The sequence below is a fragment of the Cherax quadricarinatus genome, chromosome 20 (genome assembly GCF_038502225.1).
Source record: "Cherax quadricarinatus isolate ZL_2023a chromosome 20, ASM3850222v1, whole genome shotgun sequence".
NCBI lineage: Eukaryota > Metazoa > Arthropoda > Malacostraca > Decapoda > Parastacidae > Cherax > Cherax quadricarinatus.
The window spans coordinates 46,768,504-46,795,004 of NC_091311.1; the positions used below are offsets into that span (position 1 = coordinate 46,768,504).

Genomic DNA, 26,501 nt, shown 5'->3' on the forward strand with positions numbered 1-26,501 from the left:
CAGATTTGGGACCATTCCTTCCAAGATTTTCCAAGTGTAGATTATGATATATCTCTCCCTCCAGCGTTCCAACGAGTACAAGTCAAGTGCTTCCAAGCGTTCCCAGTAGTTAAGGTGCTTGGCAGAACTTATACGTGCAGTAAAGGAACTCTGTACACTCTCTAGATCTGCGATTTCACCTGCTTTGTGAACATTAAAATGGTATAAAATACCGACAGATTGTTAGGTAAGACACATATGCAACAGTTAGGTATCTTTATTTCGAAACGTTTCGCCTACACAGTAGGCTTCTTCAGTCGAGTACAGAAAAGTTGATAGAAGCAGAAGATACTTGAAGACGATGTAATCAGTCCATCACCTCAAAACTTTAAGGGTGATGGACTGATTACATCGTCTTCAAGTATCTTCTGCTTCTATCAACTTTTCTGTACTCGACTGAAGAAGCCTACTGTGTAGGCGAAACTTTTCGAAATAAAGATACCTAACTGTTGCATATGTGTCTTACCTAACCACCTGCTTTGTATGGAGATGTTAATGTACAGCAGTATTCCAGCCTAGAGAGAACAAGTGATTTGAAAAGGATCATCATGGGCTTGGCATCTCTCGTTTTGATAGATGCACTAAATTTCTGAGTTCCGAAAATTTTCCTACTCCCAGAGTCCGGCCTTCGGCCAGGCTTGTCTGGTGCTTGCCTGGTGAACTAGGCTGTTGCTGCCGGTGGCCAACTGGCCCATATATCCATCACATCATGGTTGATCTGGCACCTACCTGGTTATCTGGAGGTTATTCCGGGGATCAACGCCCCCGCGGCCCGGTCCATGACCAGGCCTCTCGGTGGATCAGGGCCTGTGACGATACTTCTCCAGGTTCTTCTTAAACTTCTACACTAGCTCCAGCAGTATTTCTGATATCTACTGTGGCCACAGATGTTGATGCAACGTTCTCTTATTGTTACCACGACGCCCCTGCATTACACTCCCTCCCATATATCTCACTCCAATGTGTTGTTATGGCAGTGTGCATATTTGGGAGAAAACCCTCAGGAACTTTCCAGTTATATAATATGTATCTATCCTCCACTCCAATGAATACATATTAAGGACTGGGAGGCGTTTCCAGTAATTTAAATGCTTTATTGGCCCTATGCTGGCCCTAGATAATCTCTGTTTCCGGGTTCTTCCTATTACAAGCCTCGTAAGTCATATATATCATATGGTAACACTACACAAATGTGCCCAATTATATTAAATCCAAATAAGAGTGTAAGAAATGAGAGGTGATGTACCCTTCCAGATGACTGACTGACCGACTGACTGTTTCTGACTACCTACTTTTCCTGTTCACGTGAACCCACCCTGGTGACTGACTGACCGAGTGACTGGTTCTACCTACCTACTGTTCCTGTTGACATCAACCAACTGTAACAAACTTCCCCCATTATCTCCAACCTCCACGAATTCTACCCCCTTCCCCTCCACCCATCTTCCCTCCTCAACACTCATGTAACCACCACCATCATTTTCACTTCCCTCCCTCCCGCCCCCACCCCACCACATTTCATTACCCCTCCCAACTTCTCCCTCCCCACAAGCACCCCACTCTAAAGACGTCCCCATCACCCCCAGACCCCCAACCCTCCCGAACCCACCCCTTCCCACAAGCTTCATGTCCCCACCCTCACCCCTGCCCTACAGGCCCCCACACCCATCCCCACGCCCCCACCATTAGCAGCATGAATGACACCACTGTAGTAACTCCCACTATCGCAGCCACGCACCGTGTCGGCCACTACTGCAGGTGGTAGAGGTAGTGGGTGGTTGTAGTGGTGGTGGTGGTGATGGTGGTTTTAGGGGGAAGTAGGGGAGTGGTTGGTTGTGATGAGCTGTTGTGATAATGGTAGAGGGTGGGTGGGTGGTTGTGGTGGTGATGGCTTTAAGGGGGGGATGTTGGTTGTGATAAGTGGTTGTGCTGGTATTAGATGGTTGCAATAGATGATGATGGTGATGTGGAGGGGTGAGTGTGGAGGAGAGAGGGAGAACAGTGGTTGGGGAAGTGGAGTGGGGATCGTGGTGATGGTGACGAGAAGGAGTTAGTAAGGAGGGATAGATGGTTGTGGTTGTGGTGGTGGGGTGAGGGTTGTTGTGGGTGTGGTGGGGGGTGAAAGGAAAGAGGTGGGAAGGAAAGTCAGTGGGTCGGCCACAAGTAAGAGTCAGGTGCAACAGGCAATACAAGGAAGGTACCAGGAAAGACGACTTCTTTAAATATATTTAAATACACCAGCAGTGTGCTGCTGCACTGTTTTATATGAGAGATAGATATGTTTCCCTGAAATGTTCATTACACAGGATATGTTAATCATATTCCATCACATAGGATGGGTTTCCCCTGGCATATTCTGTCACGGTATGCCAGTGGTAGCACTTTTCCAATCAGTGGTGACACTTGTCAGTTCACTGTACTCTCTTGCTCTGAGTGCTGTTCAGTGTTGACGACTCCGATCAGGGCAGGAGAGATATCACAGCTGGAACAGATACAGAGATAGTAAACGGCCTACACAGAGCCAATAGAGTATTTAAATGACTAGGAATGCCTCATTATCCTAAATATGTACTCAATGTAGCGGAGGATACAGATACATGATAATTTATACAAGGAAAATGCTTGAGGGGTCTAGACAAATATACACACTGCCATAAGTAAATACTGGAGAGGAAAATGTAAATACTGGAGGGAAAATGTAAAATAAACCAGGTGAGAACAACGTATGAACACCCGTAGGCCTAAACTATTCAGCACTACTAGAAGATATCAGAAACACTGCCAGAACAAATGCAGAAGTCTTCAAGAGGAAACGAGACAAATATCTATGCTGTATCAAACAAGCTGTGCTGAACGTGTGTGCTGCCAACAGCAAACAGTCTGGTTAACCAGGCAAGTACTAGACAAGCCTGGTCCAAGGCTGGGCTGCGGTAGTAGGAAAACTCTGGAAACCCTTCATAGATATATTAAAGGCAAAAGGGGGTTTCTTCTCTCATATTCCATCACATAGGATGGGTTTCCTGTCATATTCCATCACACAGGATGGGTTTCCTGTCATATTCCATCACACAGGATGGGTTTCCTGTCATATTCCATCACATAGGATGGGTTTCCTGTCATATTCCATCACACAGGATGGGTTTCCTGTCATATTCCATCACATAGGATGGGTTTCCTGTCATATTCCATCACATAGGATGGATTTCCTGTCATATTCCATCACACAGGATGGGTTTCCTGTCATATTCCATCACATAGGATGGGTTTCCTGTCATATTCCATCACACAGGATGGGTTTCCTGTCATATTCCATCACATAGGACGAGTTTCATGTCATATTCCATCACACAGGATGAGTTTCCTGTCATATTCCATCACATAGGATGGGTTTCCTGTCATATTCCATCACACAGGATGGGTTTCCTGTCATATTCCATCACATAGGATGGGTTTCCTGTCATATTCCATCACATAGGATGGATTTCCTGTCATATTCCATCACACAGGATGGGTTTCCTGTCATATTCCATCACATAGGATGAGTTTCCTGTCATATTCCATCACATAGGATGGGTTTCCTGTCATATTCCATCACATAGGATGGGTTTCCTGTCATATTCCATCACATAGAATGGGTTTCCTGTCACATTCCATCACATAGGATGGGTTTCCCGTCATATTCCATCACACAGGATGGGTTTCCTGTCATATTCCATCACATAGGATGAGTTTCCTGTCATATTCCATCACATAGGATGGGTTTCCCGTCATATTTCACCACATAGAATGGGTTTCCTGTCATATTCCATCACATAGGATGGGTTTCTTGTCATATTCCATCACATAGGATGGGTTTCCTGTCATATTCCATCACACAGGATAGGTTTCCTGTCATATTCCATCACATAGGACGAGTTTCATGTCATATTCCATCACACAGGATGAGTTTCCTGTCATATTCCATCACATAGGATGGGTTTCCTGCCATATTCCATCACATAAGATGGGTTTCTTGCCATATTCCATCACATAAGATGGGTTTCCTGTTATATTTCACCACATAGGATGGGTTTCTTGTCATATTTCACCACATGAGATGGGTTTCCTGTCATATTTCACCACATGAGATGGGTTTCCTGTCATATTCCATCATATAAGATGGGTTTCCTGTCATATTCCATCACATAGGATGGGTTTCATGTCATATTCCATCACATAAGATGGGTTTCCTGTCATAGTCCATCACACAGGATGGGTTTCCTGTCATATTCCATCACATAGGATGGGCTTCCTGTCATATTACATTACATACAGCCGGGCTGTGGCTCGTACGTTGGACTGCGTGCCGCCAGCATTAACAGCCTGGTTGATCAGGCCCTGATCCATCGGGAGGCCTGGTCATGGACCGGGCCGCGGGGGCGTTGATCCCCGGAATAACCTCCAGGTATACGATGGTTTTTCCTGTCATATTCCATCACACAGGATGGGTTTCCTGTCATATTCCATCACACAGGATGGGTTTCCTGGCATATTCCATCACACAGGATGGGTTTCCTCTCATATTCCATTACACAGGATGGGTTTCCTGTCATATTCCATCACACAGGATGGGTTTCCTGTCATATTCCATCACACAGGATGGGTTTCCTGTCATATTCCATCACACAGGATGGGTTTCCTGTCATATTCCATCACACAGGATGGGTTTCCTGTCATATTCCATCACACAGGATGGGGTTTTCTATTACATAACCCCACAGCTGTCAGTGTCAACTCATCCAGTTTCTCACAAAAGTCTTGGAATTGATGGATTCTGTGGAATAAACTGAGAATCAATCTTCTAATCAACTTCAAGCGTTTAGTATTGGTGTATTGGTCTCAGGGGAAGCTAGGCACGGATTTTAGGTTCTAATCTGACAATTTGATTAAAATGGTTACCATACAATAACTGAAGAATGCCTCTTGTGATCGGCTTGAAACCTCAAATGCTAGTAAATGTTACTTTTATCTTTGGCTTGTGTAGGTTCCAATTTGATAATTTTATTGAATAAATTGAGAGACTTGAATTACTAGTTTGGATGCAATAAATGGTGATCCGATTGGGTTCAAATAAACGCCAGTAACTTGGGAATGTACCTTCTGATTGGTTACTAACTCTGTTGTGATGTGTTGTCTTTCGGGTGTTGTTGCCCAGGCACTGTCAGTGTGGCCTGGGTGTGGACACTGTCGTACACCCATCTTTTTTTTTTCGCTGGACTTATTACATGATCAAATCTGGGTTCATGAGAGACCTTGTGGTAGCCATAGTTTGTGATGACACAACTTCGTTGTGGCTCTGTCAGCCCAGGCTTCATCATGGCTGTATCAAGCCGGTTTTCGTTGTGGCTGTGGCAAGCTAGGCTTCGTTGTGGCTGCGTTCGCCCATGTTTCATCATGGTTTTATCGAGCCAGTCTTCGTTGTGGCTGTGTACCCGGTATCGAAGTGAGCGCGCACCTCACTGGTCAGTGATCTTTTATCAACTTTATTGCTCTGCTTCTATGTTTTGAGAGACGAGTGCTTCTGCTCCCCCGATCAGCGTCTCATCTGCATAGAATGTTTGTAGAGTCCCTAATTTTGCCCTAACGAGGTTACATCTTGGACTAAGATGAACGATGCTGAAGAGAAGGCTTGTAGCTAGCTGGCCCAGTGGCTAACGCGACGATCCGGAGTTTTGAGACTCTGATCGCGGGTTCTAACCCCGCCCGTAGTATTTTTTTTTCAAAGCATCAACCGTACCACTTTGCCGATTGGAGAAAGCAAATGACTGGTGTTCCTACTTCTGTAGGTTATTTGTGATAAAGGCAGCACCCAACACCGTGTTATTATTCATCATTAATACGTGTAGGATCGACAATCAGTACAAGTATGAGGGTTGTCCGTACGTGATGAACCACGGACGCCTGACGCTTGCTGTAGAGATAGGACGTGTGAGCCTCCTTGAATTAGCCAGACTTGTTCTAGGTTTTCTTGCTCGTATGGCATTAGATGCTAACGACTTTCAAACAGAAACACGTATACCTGAGGATGACAGTGAGTTCAAGGTCATATATTGCCTATTGTGCTTGCAATTGTTATGTTATTTTCTCTAATTAATGACAGTAGCACCAGTCACATTCGAGGGAGATTCTATCAATTGACACAGGATATATATATACCGAAAGATGTATATATCTCAGTGTATATGTACTGTGAATTAATATTGCTATCTGTTTTCAAGTTAACTGAATTCTTGATGTTAGTATACAAATATTATTTCAATCTAATTTAATCTATCATAACCTGACCTAGATGAACGAGACACCTGTGCTGCAGTTGGGTGTCTTTCTTGCTGAAACGTTTCGCCTGTTCTGCAAGCGTCTTCGGTCGTATACAGAGTGACAAATATTGCTGACAACAGAAGTAGTAGAAATTTAAAGATGACATTAGTGGCCCGTCAGTCTTGAAGTGGTCTGAGAAGGTCGGTCCCTCAGCCTACAGAGCAGAACACTTCGTGAGGCTGAGGAACTGACCATCTCAAACCACTTCAAGGCTGTTAAACTGATCATGTTATTTTCACCTCTACTGCTTCTGCTGTCTACGAAATTTGTCACCCTTGTAGTCGACCGACTGAAAAAGTCTGAAGAACAAGCGAAACATTCCCACGATAAAGATACCCAAGTGTTGCACATGTGTCTTATCTGCTCGTTGTTATTATACATAATTTTTATGATGATGCTGACTGACGAGTCACAAGGCTCACACTATTTGAACACTGTAGTTGATGAGACTGCTTCGTTCCTTACCTCTGTCACCCTAAGCTTGACAATCAGCCTGATTGTCTGTCATTCGGTGGTCTGACAATTTAAATCTTGCAACCAGTAACCAAGGTTCATTGCAGATTTCTTGCAAAGGTACACTATAACTGTTCTTTTCTTGAAGTTCGCTGGATTTCAATAGGATTAAGAACTAGAATGACTTATCAGAGTATGAAGGATGTATGTATACCTACAATCGGTTTAGGTAAATAGTTTTATTTACAACGTTTGGAGAGTTATGGATACTACGTTTCGCTTCCCGGGAGTTTTATTAATGTGATGCCTGATAAACCTGGCGATTGGACGCAGCCTAAATGAAATATCCAAACATTAATTTTTTTTATTTACCTAAATAAATACCTTTAATAGTATTTCTTCCAATTAAGAAATACTATTAAAGGTTTATTCAAGAGACAATATTTATTTTATTATATGTTGATTATATTATACCATTCAGTTGTCTAAACTGTGTCTATGGCTTACTGGCCACTCGGGGAAGTTAGCTTTCAAAACTCCCAGAAAACTTAGTTAGCTTACTATTTACACCATTCTGGGGTTCCAAGCCACGCGAAAAAAAAATATTTACGAGTCGGCTAATGCGTTGGTCTTGTGGGTAAGGGAAGGTAACATCGCAGTCTGGGTTGTATAGATTGGTTACACGGCTTCCCTTTCTCTTCAAGATATATAACAACGTGTCCAGGTTCTGTGATATTTCACTGAGTTTGTGAGGTTTGCAGCCACTGAGATTAATCTGTTTCTAACGTCATAATATGACGTGGTGGAAATGTGGACTTGTGACTGCCAGAAACCAGTGTTAGGCTGCAACATCTAATAGAACCAGTCGCGCTCATGCCACCATTCAGAATTCTTAATTCTATAAAACACTTGATCTATTACCTATGCAATTATTAGCTTTTGCTCTCATTTACTTTATGCTCTGTTACTGTCAAACTGCCAGTAATATCACCGCGTTGGCTTTGCTACAGTAGTTTTCTCCTGTTTTAACTGATATACCATTAGGCTTGTCTAATAAATGCTATCAGGCAGTTATTAGACAAGTGGGAGCCTGCTATCAGGCTCCTACTTTTCATGATGTAACCTACCATACATGAATACCTTAACCGTATAAACCAAGTTTAACGACCAGGGAAAAATGATAAAAAAGAATCATTGTAGGAGTGCTGATACGCGGTCCGGTCTTATCCTGGCTCTCAAAAAGTGGTCTGGGGTCTGCTGATTTCAGGCGGAGTTGGGTGACCAGCACTGACCAACCAGTTTGTGGCCTGTCGCAGGGAGGAAAAACTTAAAAAAAAAAAAAACTGGATGTCGCAGAGTTACACGGTAAGGTGCTCCGACACTTTGTGTGAGATGGTGATGCTGGGACTCGAGACTTCCCAGTAAAGATTCGGTAACTCTCCATCCATAACGTTTGACACTAGATGAAATTTGCATAATAAATTGTGGTTATGTCATGTTCCTACATGACAGATTATGTTCTCACTAAAACTAACATTCAATGCGACCTACGAAACCTACACTATTTTAGCAGTCTGTACGCTGCTAAGCTTAAATTTGGACACATACTACCGAACTGCAGTCACTGAAAACAGAGACGAATAAACAATGGAGGGACTGGCTTACACTTACAGGTGTTCTTGGGGAACATTCTTGCATTGTAATGGAGTGTGCAGTGGTGCTGTTATGGACACTCCACCATGTCCATTGTTATATTTTTCATTGGTGTGGCAGCTGGCGAGCAAGGAACTTTGCAAGATATGGTAAACTCATTGAAAGCTAGAGAGTAGTTTATTGGCAGAGGGTACATCAGACAATGAAAGTAAGGGACAACCAATGCCAAGGACAAAGGACGGGTAAATGTTGATCGCAAGGCTGCTGTCGTCCGAGTGAGGCCAGACCAGGAGCCTACAGCCTCTCTCTAATTCACAGCATGAGGCTTCACCAGGCACTGGGAAAACATGCCTGGTGGACATTTTAAAAATACAGAGGGGAACCTGACATCAGCATAGCTAGAAAATAAAAACACAGCTGGATCATAGAGACGTTAAGCAATACGTCTTCAACCTCTGGGTGATACGAAAGAGGACTAAGATGGTTAAGGAAGTCATAGAAGAAAACATATGTATTGCTTCAAGAGTAGATATGACTGAGTCTAAGAGATCAAGAACCAATAACTCTGTCAAAAAAAAAAGCAGGGTTAAGAGATGAGGCTAAAAGTTGAGACAGCCTCCGACCAAGCATAAGGGGAATTACCAACAGAGCCTTGGCTGCCTTCAAGATGTAACTGGACATATACCTAAAGTTAGTACTCGATCAGCCGGGCTGTGGTACTTCATCAACTAGGCTGTTACTGCGACCAGCAGTAACAGCCTAGTTGAAGCCCTGATCCACCGGGAGGCCTGGTCAAGGACTGAGCCGCGGGGGCGTTGACCCTCGGAACAACTTCCAGGTAGACTCCACGTTACTCGACCTCTGCAAGTATTACTCCGGGAGGAGGACTCCAGTTGAGAGTCGAAATATAGTCTTATGTGAGAGTAATCCTCGAATGCAAAGCACCAGTGTGTAACCTACATAAGGGGACATAGCATAGAAAAATAAGTTAAAAGCACAGATGAGTCACAGGGATATTATAAGGTTGCATTAGTTGCATCTGGAGTATACCTGGACTGGTGTTGCATCTCCTCGGAGTGAGATATTAGGTCCTTTGACAGACATTTGAGTTCCTCGGAGTAGGTATCTGACCATTCCCCAGGATGCGACCCGTAGGTGAACAGAGGCAACGAGTGTAAGGAGACTTGCCCGTGTGTCTCGACCTGTTCTTTAACCTAACATGAAGTTAATCAGAGAAGGCAGACACAGGTAAAGGCAGGGACACTAATTTCTTCAGTAAAAATACGGTATTGGCTCATACACAGCTCAAAAACAATGGGAACCTTCCCTGTCTTAAGATGCACCAGACAATAAATTTAGACTGTAGCCATTCAAAAGTGGCGTACTATTTGAAAAATAAAATTGGTAAGTAGGATAAGCCAGTGTTTAGAGTTGAAGCTAGTCAGAAGAGGCTTTGTAATGTTATCGCAAGGAAACCTCCATCGGGGAGGGTCTATGAGGAACGGACCAGAGGGCACCTGAGGATGCCAGTAGTTTTATGAACTTTGAACCTTTCCCCAGTTATTGTTCAAGTTGAAAATTTGTAGTTGAGTGGATGAGGTGTTCTCAAGGTATATATGAAAGCCTTGGAGGATGAAGAAAAGGGAACCACTTAAAGGAACAAATTTGAGGAATAATAATAATAATAATAATAATAATAATAATAATAATAATAACACAAGAAACCTAAAACGACAGCAATAACGAAGTAGTCCATCAAAACGGCTGCCTCAACACCCCAGTGACAACCACCACTGCTGCTACCATGTCAACCACAACCACCACCACTGATACCACGTCAACCACAACCACTACCACTGCTGCCACGTCAGCCACAACCACCAACCCCCACCACCTCCACCACCATTATCATTACATAACCACTACCACCACCACCTACCACCACTCACCACCACCCACCACTATTATCACCACGACCTACCACCGCCACCTACCACTACCCACCAACTCCCACCACCACCAACCACCATTATCACCACTACCTACCACCGCCACCTACCACTACCCACCACAACCCACCACCACCACCCACCACCATCACCCACCACCACCTATCACCACTCACCACCACCATCACCACCACCATCACCACCACTGCTCATCACCACCTCTCACCATCACCCCCACCTTTCACTATCACCCACCACCATCCACCATCATCCACCACCACAACCAACCACCTCTACCTACCACCACCCTCCACCACCACCTACCAACACCCACCACTACCACAACCCACCATCCACCATCACCACCACCCACCACCACCACCACCACCACAACCACCACCACCACCACAATCACCAACACCCACCACCACCACCACCACCACCACCACCACAATCACCAGTACCCACCACCACCACCATCAGCACCACCACCACCACCCACCATATGCGTGGTGGTAGTAATAGTACAGGTGTAGTGGTGAGGGAAGTACCTGGAATTTACCTGGAGAGAGTTCCGGGGGTCAACGCCCCCGCGGCCCGGTCTGTGACCAGGCCTCCTGGTCATGTTTGGTGATAGTACAGATGTGGTAATAATGATAGTACATGAGTACTGATGATGACAGTAAAGGTGTAGTGATGGTGATAGTACACGTGTGATGGTGATAGTACAGGTGTGGTGGTAGTACACATGTCATGATTATAGTACAGGTGTAGTGATAGTACAGGTGTGGCTACATAATACAGATGCCATGATTGTACATGTTTGATAGTACAGATGTGATGATAATACAGGTGTGGTGTTAGTACACGTATGGTGAGAATACAGGTGTGGTGATAATCCACATGTGATGATAATATAGGTGTGGTGACAGTACAGGTATCGTGACAGCACAGGTGTGGTGATAGTACAGGTGCGGTGATAATACAGATGTGGTGATAGTACAGGTGTGATGATAGTACAGGTGTGGTGACAGTACAGGTGTGGTGACAGTACAGGTGTGGTGAGAGTACAGGTGTGGTAATAGTACAGGTGTGGTGACAGTACAAGTGTGATAGTACAGGTGTGGTGATAGTACAGGTGTGATGATAGTACAGGTGTGATGATATTACAGGTGTGGTGACACGACAGGTGTGATGATAGTACAGGTGTGGTGACACGACAGGTGTGATGATAGTACAGGTGTGATGATAGTACAGGTGTGATGATAGTACAGGTGTGATGATAGTACAGGTGTGATGATAGTACAGGTGTGATGATAGTACAGGTGTGGTCACAGTACAGGTGTGATGATAGTACAGGTGTGATGATAGTACAGATGTGGTGACAGTACAGGTGTGGTGACAGTACAGGTGTGGTGACAGTACAGGTGTGATCATAGTACAGGTGTCGTGACAGTGCAGGTGTAATGATAGTACAGGTGTGGTGACAGTACAGGTGCGGTGATAGTACAGGTGTGGTGACAGTACAGATGTGATGACAGTACAGGTGCGGTGATAGTACAGGTGTGATTATAGTACAGATGTGGTGACAGTACAGGTGTGGTGACAGTACAGATGTGATAGTACAGGTGTGGTGACAGTACAGGTGTGGTGATAGTACAGGTTTGGTGACAGTGCAGGTGTGATAGTACAGGTGTGGTGACAGTACAGGTGTAATGATAGTACAGGTATGGTGACAGTACAGGTGTGGTAATAGTACAGGTGTGAATATAGTACAGGTGTGGTGACAGTACAGGCGTGATTATAGTACAGGTGTGGTGACAGTACAGGTGTGGTGACAGTACAGGTGTGGTGACAGTACAGGTGTGATGATAGTACAGGTGTCGTGACAGTGCAGGTGTAATGATAGTACAGGTGTGGTGACAGTACAGATGTGATGACAGTACAGATGTGATAGTACAGGTGTGGTGACAGTATAGGTGTTGCGACAGTACAGGTGTAATAGTACAGGTGTGATGATAGTACAGGTGTGGTGACAGTACAGGTGCGGTGATAGTACAGATGTGGTGACAGTACAGATGTGGTGACAGTACAGGTGTGGTGACAGTACAGGTGCGGTGATAGTACAGATGTGGTGACAGTACAGATGTGGTGACAGTACAGGTGTGGTGACAGTACAGGTGCGGTGATAGTACAGATGTGGTGACAGTACAGATGTGGTGACAGTACAGGTGTGGTGACAGTACAGGTGCGGTGATAGTACAGATGTGGTGACAGTACAGATGTGGTGACAGTACAGGTGTGGTGACAGTACAGATGTGATAGTACAGGTGTGGTGACAGTACAGATGTGGTGACAGTACAGGTGTGGTGACAGTACAGGTCTGATAGTACAGGTGTGGTGACAGTACAGGTTTGGTGACAGTACAGGTGTGATAGTACAGGTGTGGTGACAGTACAGATGTAATGATAGTACAGGTATGGTGACAGTACAGGTGTGATGATAGTACAGGTGTGATGATAGTACACGTGTGGTGACTGCAGGTGTGGTGATAGTGCAGATGTGGTGACAGTACAGGTGTGGTGACAGTGCAGGTGTGATAGTACAGGTGTGGTGACAGTACAGGCGTGATGATAGTACAGGTGTGGGGACAGTACAGGTGTAATGATTGTACAAGTGTGATGATAGTACCTGTGTGGTGACAGTACAGGTGTGGTGACAGTGCAGGTGTGGTGACAGTGCAGGTGTGGTGACGGTACAGGTGTGGTGGCAGTACAAGTGTGGTGACAGTACAGGTGTGGTGACAGTACAGATGTGATAGTACAGGTGTGGTGACAGTACAGGTGTGGTGACAGTACAGGTGTGATCATAGTACAGGTGTCGTGACAGTGCAGGTGTAATGATAGTACAGGTGTGGTGACAGTACAGGTGCGGTGATAGTACAGGTGTGGTGACAGTACGGATGTGATGACAGTACAGGTGCGATGATAGTACAGGTGTGATTATAGTACAGATGTGGTGACAGTACAGGTGTGGTGACAGTACAGATGTGATAGTACAGGTGTGGTGACAGTACAGGTGTGGTGATAGTACAGGTTTGGTGACAGTGCAGGTGTGATAGTACAGGTGTGGTGACAGTACAGGTGTAATGATAGTACAGGTATGGTGACAGTACAGGTGTGGTGATAGTACAGGTGTGATTATAGTACAGGTGTGGTGACAGTACAGGCGTGATTATAGTACAGGTGTGGTGACAGTACAGGTGTGGTGACAGTACAGGTGTGGTGACAGTACAGGTGTGATGATAGTACAGGTGTCGTGACAGTCCAGGTGTAATGATAGTACAGGTGTGGTGACAGTACAGGTGTGATGACAGTACAGATGTGATAGTACAGGTGTGGTGACAGTACAGGTGTAATAGTACAGGTGTGATGATAGTACAGGTGTGGTGACAGTACAGGTGCGGTGATAGTACAGATGTGGTGACAGTACAGGTGTAATGATAGTACAGGTATGGTGACAGTACAGGTGTGGTGATAGTACAGGTGTGATTATAGTACAGGTGTGGTGACAGTACAGGCGTGATTATAGTACAGGTGTGGTGACAGTACAGGTGTGGTGACAGTACAGGTGTGATGATAGTACAGGTGTCGTGACAGTCCAGGTGTAATGATAGTACAGGTGTGGTGACAGTACAGGTGTGATGACAGTACAGATGTGATAGTACAGGTGTGGTGACAGTACAGGTGTAATAGTACAGGTGTGATGATAGTACAGGTGTGACAGTACAGGTGCGGTGATAGTACAGATGTGGTGACAGTACAGAAGTGGTGACAGTACAGGTGTGGTGACAGTACAGATGTGATAGTACAGGTGTGGTGACAGTACAGATGTGGTGACAGTACAGGTGTGGTGACAGTACAGGTCTGATAGTACAGGTGTGGTGACAGTACAGGTGTGGTTATAATACAGGTTTGGTGACAGTACAGGTGTGATAGTACAGGTGTGGTGACAGTACAGATGTAATGATAGTACAGGTATGGTGACAGTACAGGTGTGATGATAGTACAGGTGTGATGATAGTACACGTGTGGTGACTGCAGGTGTGGTGATAGTGCAGATGTGGTGACAGTACAGGTGTGGTGACAGTGCAGGTGTGATAGTACAGGTGTGGTGACAGTACAGGCGTGATGATAGTACAGGTGTGGGGACAGTACAGGTGTAATGATTGTACAAGTGTGATGATAGTACCTGTGTGGTGACAGTACAGGTGTGGTGACAGTGCAAGTGTGGTGACAGTGCAGGTGTGGTGACGGTACAGGTGTGGTGGCAGTACAAGTGTGGTGACAGTACAGGTGTGGTGACAGTACAGGTGTGGTGACAGTACAGGTGTGGTGACGGTACAGGTGTGGTGACCGTACAGGTGTGGTGACAGTACAGGTGTGGTGACGGTACAGGTGTGGTGACGGTACAGGTGTGGTGACAGTACAGGTGTGGTGACAGTACAGGTGTGGTGACAGTACAGGTGTGGTGACAGTACAGGTGTGGTGACAGTACAGGTGTGGTGACAGTACAGGTGTGGTGACGGTACAGGTGTGGTGACGGTACAGGTGTGGTGACGGTACAGGTGTGGTGACAGTACAGGTGTGGTGACAGTACAGGTGTGGTGACAGTACAGGTGTGATGACAGTACAGGTGTGGTGACAGTACAGGTGTGGTGACAGTACAGGTGTGGTGACAGTACAGGTGTGGTGACGGCACAGGTGTGGTGACAGTACAGGTGTGGTGACAGTACAGGTGTGGTGACGGTACAGGTGTGGTGACAGTACAGGTGTGGTGAGCGCACATCTCTGACTTACTAGAGTGAGAGAAGTTAATTTGTTAGGTTTCAAGCCTGTCGACGGCACGTGGGTTATTAAGTCTGCAGTTCTCCTACAAAGGAAATCACAGAACGGGTGGAGATCGAACCCAGGGCAGGCGAGTCCTGAAATTCACAAGCCAATGTGCTAACCCGAAGGGCTAAAAATCCAGGATAACCAATGTGACTTATTTCTAATGAGATCCTTTGATCTTCCTTCCCCAAGATGCGACCCACTACAGTCGGCTGATACCCCCAGGTACCTACTTACTACTAGGTGAACAAGAGCAACAGGTGTAAGGAAACCTAACGAGCGTTTCCACTTGTGCTGGAATCGAATCCAGGTCCTTCAGATGTGGGATGAAAAGTGCTGGATTGGCCAGTTTGTGATATATAAGGGCTTATGATGCTAAGCAGCAATAACCTGGTTGATCAAGCAGTCAACAGGAGCACCTGACCTCAAGCCGCGGTGAAAAATTTAAATTTGTTTTCATAAAGAGCCACAAGCATGGCGTAGCGATGGGCCTGCCTTGTACGGGCCAGTAGGCATACCGCAGTGCTCCTCCATTCTTATGTTGTATCAGCTCTGGTGTTGATGACGTTACAGTAACGTACAGTAGAGAGTGGCAAGAAATCACTGAAAAATGCGTGACTGCAAATATTTAAGAATACTAAGTGGAAAATAATAGAAATACCTGAAACACCTGAAAACGCTCAGGTATTTGTTTCACTATGGTATTTCTTTCACGTGAGAATGTCGTGAGAAGTGTAGCGCTGTGAACGCTACCGTAGTTCAGCGTTCTATATGCTACTGTGGTGTAGCAGCGTGAACGCTGCCGTAGTTTTATTAGGTTAGGTTAGTCTTGCGGCAGCGTGAGGACAGGTGTGGTTGTCTGGGAAGAGGTTGAGGGCAGCTGTGAGCACACGGTACCAGGTCGAGCCTGCACGCTGGCCTGCCGCTGCTGCTCTGCACTGCCTCACACACACACATGTTGCCCCGTGTGCACCCTCTGTTGCTTTTATGTACACTCTGCCACTTACACACGCTGCACCTGCCACTCAGTGTGTCCTGTACTGCTGTTGTGTGCACTCTACCACACACACGCCGCACCTGCCACCGTGTGCGTCTGGTCCGCGTGTGTACGGGGGGAGGAGCCTTAGCGCCAAACTCCTCCTCTTTCACCCCAGCGCTGCCCCTGGGGACTCACGCCCCGCCCTCGGCGCCTATGAATGGGTGGAGGTGGGTGTGAGGGCGGTGGTGAGGGCGGGGCCAGGAGGAGCCTGGGGAGGCGCCTCTAGAGCCCCCCGCGCACCGCTGGCGGGCCACACTGTGTCAGTAAGTCAGTGCACCCACACGCCGCGCTCCAGCGCTCATAGTGCTCACTACCTTAGTGAACCTTACACACACACACCCAGGATTAACGTGCTTACTTAGTGTTCAGTGTATAGTAGTGTTAGCAGGACTGTTGCAGCCTGCAACCAGGATGTCGACAGCCATGGAGGTGAGTTCAGAGTAGCCTCAGCACGCCCACCTTCCCCTACCTGCCCCCGTGTTGTAGTAGTACCAACAGGTGTTCCACGTGCTCACTCACGCCCACACGCCCGTGTTGTCGCAAAAACAACAGGTGTTCCACGTGCTGACCCACGCCCATACGCCCGTGTTCCCACAACAGAAGCAGGTTTCCCCACGTGCTCACCCACGCTCAATATCCTTTATTACCACAGACACCTCTCCCAGATTGACAAGACTTACATACACAATGCAATCTTCACAAACTTCATATCAAGATATATATGATATATATATATATATATATATATATATATATATATATATATATATATATATATATATATATATATATATATATATATATATTGGGTAAAAGAGACTTGGGCAGAACTTGTTCATTTAAACAATTTTTTAAAAAATTAAGTCGAATATATATATATATATATATATATATATATATATATATATATATATATATATATATATATATATATATATATATATATATATATATGTATGTATGTATATATATATAACGCATTTTAATTTTCTGAACCGAAATATCTCGTTTTTTATCATATCTGTCGTTTCCCCACTGAGGTACGGAGGAGGACCCAAAGAAATCCATTAATTATCAGTACTCGGGTGTCCTGGTGAAAGTGAGCTAACAACACTGTTGTTAACTCCAGTATCCTTACCCTTCCTTCAGTGTGTGGCCACTGTATTTCCCACCTCCAGAACACAAGATGGACGCCAAAATATTAAGAATACTCGGACGAAGACACCTGTGTGTTAGGGTAGCCAAAGATGTCCATGAGTGATGCTTCAGGTTCCAGGATGTCTGGAAGACGTTACAAATTACAGGATACCTGTTACTGTTGCTTCAAACTCCAGGCTCTGCTCTATGCTCATAATTCCGGAGGAATTCTCATCCTTCATCACAAAATGAAAATAAAGTTTAGCAGAATTTACGTGAACATTAGATCAGAAATATGTATGGATGGTATCTGAATATATATATTTTTTTAAACTTAAAAAAATAAATGAATATGTACAAAGTGAGGTGGGCGAGGCGCACTTGAAGCGTTCAGAACTTGTACGCTCCTAGTGAAGCATCCTACCCGGGCGCTTGTGGACTCATGAACCCGAGGGCCCTAATGCTGGGTGCCCCCGAGGGCTCTTATGTTAGGTGACCCTGAGGGATCAAAGCAGTTATCTGGGAACTTTATTTTTGGAGATGAAGTTAACTACGTGGGCGAAACGTTGTCACTAAATGTTCCATATAGCTGCATTTATGTGTGTCTACCATGGTGTGGGTAACTCATACCAGCACACACCCTGAAGAGCCGTCCTCGGCAGGCGCAGAGAGTAGGGACGAAGACGAGGCTTTACACCGGCACTCCTCAGGGAATAAAAGCAATCACACTGAGAGTTGTATATCTCAGTGTATGTACAGTGGTACCATCAGTGTATATACACCTCAACTTATATATCTCCATGCATATATACAGAGAGGTGCAAAATCTCTGAGTGTATATATGATGATTTTTATTTCATATCAAGTTTAAGGGATTAAATCCTTCTTAATAGCGTACAAGTGACTTGTAACCTCTAAACCCAGTGCGCTCCATACACCTTAGAAAGATTTCTATCATCTCTTCACCAGTGGAACGGTAGCACCTGAATAGTTCTTCCAGAAAGCCAATTTAAAAGAAAATGTGGCAATCAATTTATATATATATATATATATATATATATATATATATATATATATATATATATATATATATATATATATATATAATGTCGTGCCGAATAGGTAAAATTGGTTAATTAGCAAGAACTCATTTAAAATTAAGTCCTTTCTAATATTTTCTCTTGTGCGTTTAAAGATATATATTTTTTCATTTATGTTAATGTATAAATTAATCGTTTTTGTATCAAAAGAACCTTAGAAAACTTACCTAACCTTATTATAACAAGCGCAGTTTAATTTAGCCTAATCCACCTAAATATATTTTAGATAAGCTTACAATAATTTAATAATAAACAAACACAATGAAATATATTTTTTTCGTTAGGTTCAGAATGATTTTTGCAAAATTATTGCATACATAAAATTTCGTTTGCCTTATTCGGCAAGAAGAGCGTTGGTATTTAAGCCAAAATCGCTAGTTCAAGTGTTTTGTTTATCAAAGCGCTGCGTGGACCATACGGGTTTAGCGTTTGTAATATAATAATAAGCGTGACATTATTTTATATCTATGAATGGTGAGTGTGAGGTGTGGGAACCTGGAAACTGTGAGTGTGAGGTGTGAGAACCTGGAAACTGTGAGTGTGAGGTGTGGGAACCTGGAAAATGTGAGTGTGAGGTGTGGGAACCTGGAAACTGTGAGTGTGAGGTGTGAGAACCTGGAAACTGTGAGTGTGAGGTGTGAGAACCTGGAAACTGTGAGTGTGAGGTGTGAGAACCTGGAAACTGTGAGTGTGAGGTGTGAGAACCTGGAAACTGTGAGTGTGAGGTGTGGGAACCTGGAAACTGTGAGTGTGAGGTGTGGGAACCTGGAAACTGTGAGTGTGAGGTGTGGGAAATTGAACAGTGAGAGTTCGCACATCACATAAAAGGCTCCTGACACCGTCACATAGAAAGATGTACACATCATCACATACAAAAATCAGTGCTTGCCTTCCCTGGTATATTCTTCACTGTTACACTGAGAGCTGCACACAGTTCAGTATACATATACACACTGAAAAATTAACATCATTCGTCATATATACACCGAGAGATAACTGCAATACAGTCATGAATAAATACATAGTGGAACAGCTTTCACCCAAATAACCCAGTTTACGACAGGTAAAAAGATCCTCACAAACATTATTATTATTATTAAGAAAAAATGTGTTTCACAGTAAAAAAAAGATCCAGTTTCCGGCGAGCATGAAGGGATAGCCATTATGCTTCTCATGTGTGTGTATATAATGTGAGGAGTCATGTTCACTTCCTGTTGTGGGACGACCAATGGAGGTGAAGCTGATGAACATGACATATGTGCTGCACTTATGTATCTTTACTAGACTTGGCAGTAAATATATCCAGGTGTTGCATATGTGTCTTACTGTCGGTGTTATATACCACCAGTAATGTGATTCAGGTGAAGCTGTTCCAAAAGCTTCATTCAGTTTGTACTCTGAGTTTTTTGGCTTCCACCTGTGGCTTTATCACCACGCTAACGAAGAAAAAATCGGCAGTGAATTTTTCGTGTTCAGTATTCATGTGTGAATTGTGTTTGTTTGTAAGCTGATAATTCGTGCTGGCAGGCGTAACCAAAGAATGTAAGCTCGCTACATGGTGTCTGACAGCTGAAAATTTGTGTGTAAATTGTCGTGATGCTGTCAGCATAGACCACCTCATCTGTTTTGTAGGCTGGCATTATAGTCACCCGGACTTGAAATGCTTTAAATAAATGCTTTCGTGTGTAATACGACGCATTACACACAACGTATTACTTACTGTCCTATTACACACATGTGTAATAGGACAGTAAGTATCGTTGAATGTATACGAGGAAGTAGACCAGCTGGTGCTTCTTGTAAACAAAAGAGGTTCCTACTGTCGCCTTTGGGCAGTATCTTAGGATAGTTGTGACTTCCTCTCCCCATTAGTATACAGCACGTAATAAATGCACCTCTCTGTTTGTCGGCTAAACCTTCACTTATCAGTGTACGGCAGCTTTATGGTTTACTTTCAGTATACCATAGGTTTACAACGCGTAGGTTTGTGACCCATATTCAGTGTACCGCATTTCTCTGGCTTTCATTCATTGTACCATAGTTTTATGATATGCATATTTGTAATACCGACAAGCTGAAAACACTTGTGCAACATATGGGAGTCTTTATTTTGCATTCGCCAACGGTGGCTTTATCAATATAATATAGGGACATAAACGGAAGAATGTAGAAGAGGAGGTAATCAGTCCCTCAGCCGCCACGCAGAATTATATATAGAAGACAGCAGAAGTTAAGGTAATCAGTCCCTTAGCCTTGGATCAGGTGATGAGCACCGTAGTTTTGATGAATCTGCAGCAGGAAGATGTGCAGTTACATCTTGGAATCGGATGAGGTGCAGCTGATGGTCTTGTCAATGGATGGCGAAGTACATGTCACTGGTAGGTCTCGCCAGTAGGTCATGTCCAAGAACTGGGCCAGAGGTTTGCCAGTAGGGTGTGATGTCCTCTGTACCCAGATACTACGATGCCACTGTGCCTGACAAGTAATATATCAGTGGTATACAATATCGTCAAGTTGATAAATTAGACGCAGATGTAACGTCTGGGTATCTATATTTTGTAGACGTTCCGCCATCCAGTGACGAGGCCTTCATCTGCTGCATCTCATCTGACTCCAGTATACAAGTGACCATCTTCCTGACTGTGCCTCAGATTCATCAACATTACGGTGCTCACAACACATGCTCGCAGGCTGAGGGACTGATTGCCTCATCTTCTGAAGTCTTCCGTTTATGGTCCTGTATTGTACTGATAAAGCCACTGGATGGCGAAACGTCTTCAACATAAAGATATCCAGATTTTTCCCATGTGTCTCATTCATCATAATTTTATAGCTGAGGTTCAGTGTACCATAGTTTATGACTGCCGTTCAGTGTACCATACTTTATGACTGCCGTTCAGTGTACCATAATTTATGACCCGTTCAGTGTACCATAGTGTTATGGCTCCATCTAATACTCAGACGCAAATCCTCTGGACATTGTAACTCCGTGTATCAGGACCTGCCAATGAACTCTTTCCTGGAACAAACGTATACTGCGTGTGATGTTTCTGTCAGATAGTTTATGTTAATGTTACGTGTGTATTGTATGTATTGTTCTCAGCCTTGTCAGGCGGATGTGTTCATAGCCTTGTGTGGTGGCTCTAGTGGAATTGTTGACAGCCAGGTATGGTGAATCTGTTAAGATCCCTGTGTGGTGGATCTGTCAACAACCTTGTCAGCAGGCCTTGTCCTGAGTGCGCCGGTCTATCTCTTGATGTTATTGTATATGAAGGAACTCTCATTTATTACTGCTGGTGGTTTACAACACTGGCGAATCCTTCCCAAGGAATATTATTAAAATTCGCTTGTGTTTATTCCGTATAAACGCAGTACCTCTTACATTACGTTATTGTGAGAGAGAGACTTGCGTATCCTAATGCTGTAATTTACACATGTCTCTGCGGGCGGCAGTTCTGAGGTATTAAGACTGTCTACTGTCTACTGTGTAAATCCTTACATTGTACCATACAAACAAGTTATAACCGTCCCAAACCATACCCCGGCCGGGATTGAACCCGCGGTCATAGACTCTATGACCGCGGGTTCAATCCCGCCCGGGGTATGGTTTGTTTGCAATCGTGTCATTACGATTTCGTGAGTCAAGTTATAACCGTACTGTATATAAACCGTATCAGAGTGTATAACCTCTAAATGTCACGTGTAGGACCGGATTAAGACATGAGCTTCAGGGGCTGCAGCCCAGGGGCCTCCGCCAGCAGGAGGGCCTCCAGAGATTAAGTGAAAAGTGTTCACAGTTACTGCTGTAAGCTTATAATTATAGTATGTTATTAGATCACGTATATAATGAACTGTTGACTCTTGTGATTATTTTTTTCTTTCGAAAGTATCACTGAGTGTACAGAGATCCTTTACTGCACGTATAAGTTCTGTGATTATTTTTTTCTTTCGAAAGTATCACTGGGAGTCTCACAGTACCTGTACCCCAGAGGCCTACAAAATCTAAATCCGGCTCTGGTCACGTGTGTGTACTGTCTAGCCACACAGTGAACAGTAATCTTGTATAAACTATACCACGGGTGGGGTTTGAACCCGCGGTCAGAGAGTCTCAAAACTCCAGACTCTCTGACCGCGGGTTCAAACCCCACCCGTGGTAAGATTTGTTTGCAATCGTTGTATTACGATTTCATGAGTAATCTTGTATATCAGTTAGCCCCTAGCTGTTTTATTGTGTTGAGAGGTCTTCTGGTTGACTGGCTAGGTAACTAATCTTCAGTATTGTTTTGCAAGTCTCGGGGTTATTAGGTGATCGTCAGTATTGTAAGTCCCGGGGTGATTAGCTAATCGTTAGCGCCTTCTAGTGGCATCTAATGTGAATCTCATAATCTGTGATTTATACAGTTCATATTGTGCCAGTCATAATTCATCTACGCATGTAAATAAAGCATTCACTGTATCATTCTTAAGTTTTCTTAGGGTGACAAGCTGGATCATACGTAATGCAAATGTTTTACAGGAAATATAGCAAATGTTTTTCAAAACGTAAATCATACGATTTAAAATGCGTCAATAATTTTTACAGTGTTTAAATAAAATGGTTTACAATACACAAATTAAATATTTAACAGTACATGAGTTGTTGTATCTTTCGCAAGTTGCGCCCCTGACGGTCTTCTAAACGATGCCACTGTACCACACCAAGACACCTCGTGCAATTTGACCATGTTTGTGAAACTCTGGAGACTCGAACCTACGAAATCTAACACATGAATCCCCCTTCTACACTTTTTGCATAAATCCACAACACCTGAACATAATTTCCCCTTTTACGCATAAATCCTCCATCACGAACAGATCTACGAATGCTTCACGTATTAATCCACTAATACCTCAAGCATTGATCCACCAATATATCACGCATAAATCCACGTAGCCTCGGTCAGTAATCCACTAGTGCTTCAAGCATTAATCCACCAACACTCAGGTATAAATTCACCAACATTTACGCATAAATGTACCTGCGGCTAACGCATTAACCCGCCAACACGTCATTAAATCCACATTTTGTCATGTATAAAAATAAATTGGTACTTAACATGATAAGTACCGCTCCTTGTACCGCGCTGAAAGTTCCGTGCTGTAAGTACCGTTCTCTGTACAATGCTGTAAGTACCGTTCTCTGTACAATGCTGTAAGTACCGTTCTCTGTACAATGCTGTAAGTACCGTTCTCTGTACCATGCTGTAAGTACCGTTCTCTGTACCATGCTGTAAGTACTGTTCTCTGTACCATGCTGTAAGTACTGTTCTCTGTACCATGCTGTAAGTACCGTTCTCTGTATCATGCTGTAAGTACTATTCTCTGTACCATGCTGCAAGTACCGTTCTCTGTACCATGTTGTAAGTACTGCTCTCTGTGCCATGCTGTAAGTACCGTTCTTTGTACCATGTTGTTCACTGTTCCATGGTAAAAGTGCCGTTCAGCGCACGGTACCGCAACTACCATTCACTATATCGTTCACTAGAACACCTTCATGGATGAACGGGAAGCTGCTCCATAGATGTAGATCTACTCTCCCATTCCTTGGATCAAACATGGTTACCTCTCTCCTCCCAGGCACTGTGTGACCCTTACGGTTCATGAATAATGAATAATATTCATTATATTAAACTGTAAGTGCAGGTCATTGTACCAGTTGTTTGTTGTACCCTGCCTAGTGTTACATAATGCTGCAAGTGGCACTCATTGTACTATGCTACCAGTGGCACTCATTGTATCGTGCTACCAGTGGCACTCATTGTATCATACCAGTGGCACTCATACTAATATGCTACTAGTGGCACTCATTGTACCATGCTACCAGTGGCACTCATTGTACCGTGCTACCAGTGGCACTCATTGTATCATACCAGTGGCACTCATACTAATATGCTACTAGTGGCACTCATTGTACCATTCTACCAGTGGCACTCATTGTACCGTGCTACCAGTGGCACTCATTGTATCATACCAGTGGCACTCATACTAATATGCTACTAGTGGCACTCATTGTACCATGCTACCAGTGGCACTCATTGTACCGTGCTACCAGTGGCACTCATTGTATCATACCAGTGGCACTCATACTAATATGCTACTAGTGGCACTCATTGTACCATGCTACCAGTGGCACTCATTGTACCGTGCTACCAGTGGCACTCATTGTATCATACCAGTGGCACTCATACTAATATGCTACTAGTGGCACTCATTGTACCATGCTACCAGTGGCACTCATTGTACCGTGCTACCAGTGGCACTCATTGTATCATACCAGTGGCACTCATACTAATATGCTACTAGTGGCACTCATTGTACCATGCTACCAGTGGCACTCATTGTACCGTGCTACCAGTGGCACTCATTGTATCATGCTATCAGTGGCACTCATTGTACCATACCAGTGGCACTCACTACATTGTTTTATTAATATGCACATATGTTCTGCCTTATTATGTACATTCCTGAGTGTCGACCTGACTTACCCAAATGGACCTGTTTTTCGCCAGCCGGCGGCAATCAGACGTCCCGTCACACTCAGACCTACCGCGGTGGTGCCTGGTACTTTGCAATATGGTATCGTAGTGTCGACTGCTTTGCGATACCTGTTAGCGGACATCAACAGTCTGTTCTTCCCCAGGTGATGGTTGGATATTTATCAGCAGGTACTGAGAGTGGCACTCAGCAGGTACTGAGAGTGGCATTCAGTAGGTACTGAGAGTGGCACTCAGCAGGTACTGAGAGTGGTATTCAGTAGGTAATGAGAGTGGCACTCAGCAGGTACCGAGAGTGGCATTCAGTAGGTACTGAGAGTGGCACTCAGCAGGTACTGAGAGGCACTAAGGAAGTACTGAGAGGAACTCATCAAGTACTGAGAGTGATTATGGACGGGGTACTGCCAATCTTCGATGGGAATAAGCTTGTTGATCTTTAAAGAATAATGCAAATCACAATAACGTGAGTGAAACAGATGACAAAATAACTGTTGCCAAGTCACAACTGTGTTGTGACAGTTGTCCAAGACAGACCGAAACATTGTCTTACTTAACCTGTCTTAAGAATGGACATGTTGCGAATTGTTGAGTTTTAAGCTGAGCAGAACGCTTGGAAGCACTTGACTTGTACTCGTTGGAACGCAGGAGGGAGAGATATATCATAATCTACACTTGGAAAGGAATGGTCCCAAATCTGCACACACAAATTACTCCCTACGAAAGTAAAAGACTGGGCAGGCGATCCAAAATGCCCCCAATAAAAAGTAGGGGCACCATTGGTACGCTAAGGGAAAACACTATAAGTGTCCGGGGCCCAAGACTGTTCAACAGCCTCCCATCAAGCATTAGGGGAATTACCAATAAACCCCTGGCTGCCTTCAAGAGAGAGCTGGACAGATACCTAAAGTCAGTGCCGGATCAGCCGGGCTGTGGCTCGTACGTTGGACTGCGTGCGGCCAGCAGTAACAGCCTAGTTGATCATGCCCTGATCCATCGGGAGGCCTGGTCATGGACCGGGCCGCGGGGGCGTTGATCCCCGGAATAACCTCCAGGTAATCCAGGTAACTAACACACATTCGGGAGCACAGCAGCGGCTAAGCTACTTGGGTTCGTCAAGAGCAAAGGGATCTGACGAAATACGTCGTTAGATCCTGAGAGAGGGACCCGAGGCACTGTGTGAACTACTAACGAAAATCTACAAGTCAATGGAGATAAAGGAACACCCAGAAAAATTAGGAAAACGTCAAATGTTACAATATTTCAACGAAGGGATCAAGAGGCAACGTGGAGTGAGAATAAGATTCATGTGCACAGTTAAGACGTTGAAGGAAACGCTTCTGACAACTTGT

The 26,501-nt window shown here is 44.4% G+C and overlaps 1 protein-coding gene across 10 annotated transcripts in view; it reads left to right on the forward strand.

Moving 5' to 3' along the window:
- TfAP-2 (transcription factor AP-2) overlaps positions 1 to 26,501 on the forward strand; it is a 445,395-nt gene that overhangs the window by 215,013 nt on the left and 203,881 nt on the right. The window contains exon 1 of one of the 10 annotated variants that reach the window (XM_053793588.2): positions 16,621 to 16,811. The exons of the other annotated variants lie outside the window; for them this stretch is intronic. Coding sequence (XP_053649563.1) covers positions 16,794 to 16,811 — 18 coding nt within the window. The 5' untranslated portion in view covers positions 16,621 to 16,793. Of the gene's footprint in view, positions 1 to 16,620; positions 16,812 to 26,501 lie in introns of those variants that run through there. 10 annotated transcript variants of the gene reach the window in all.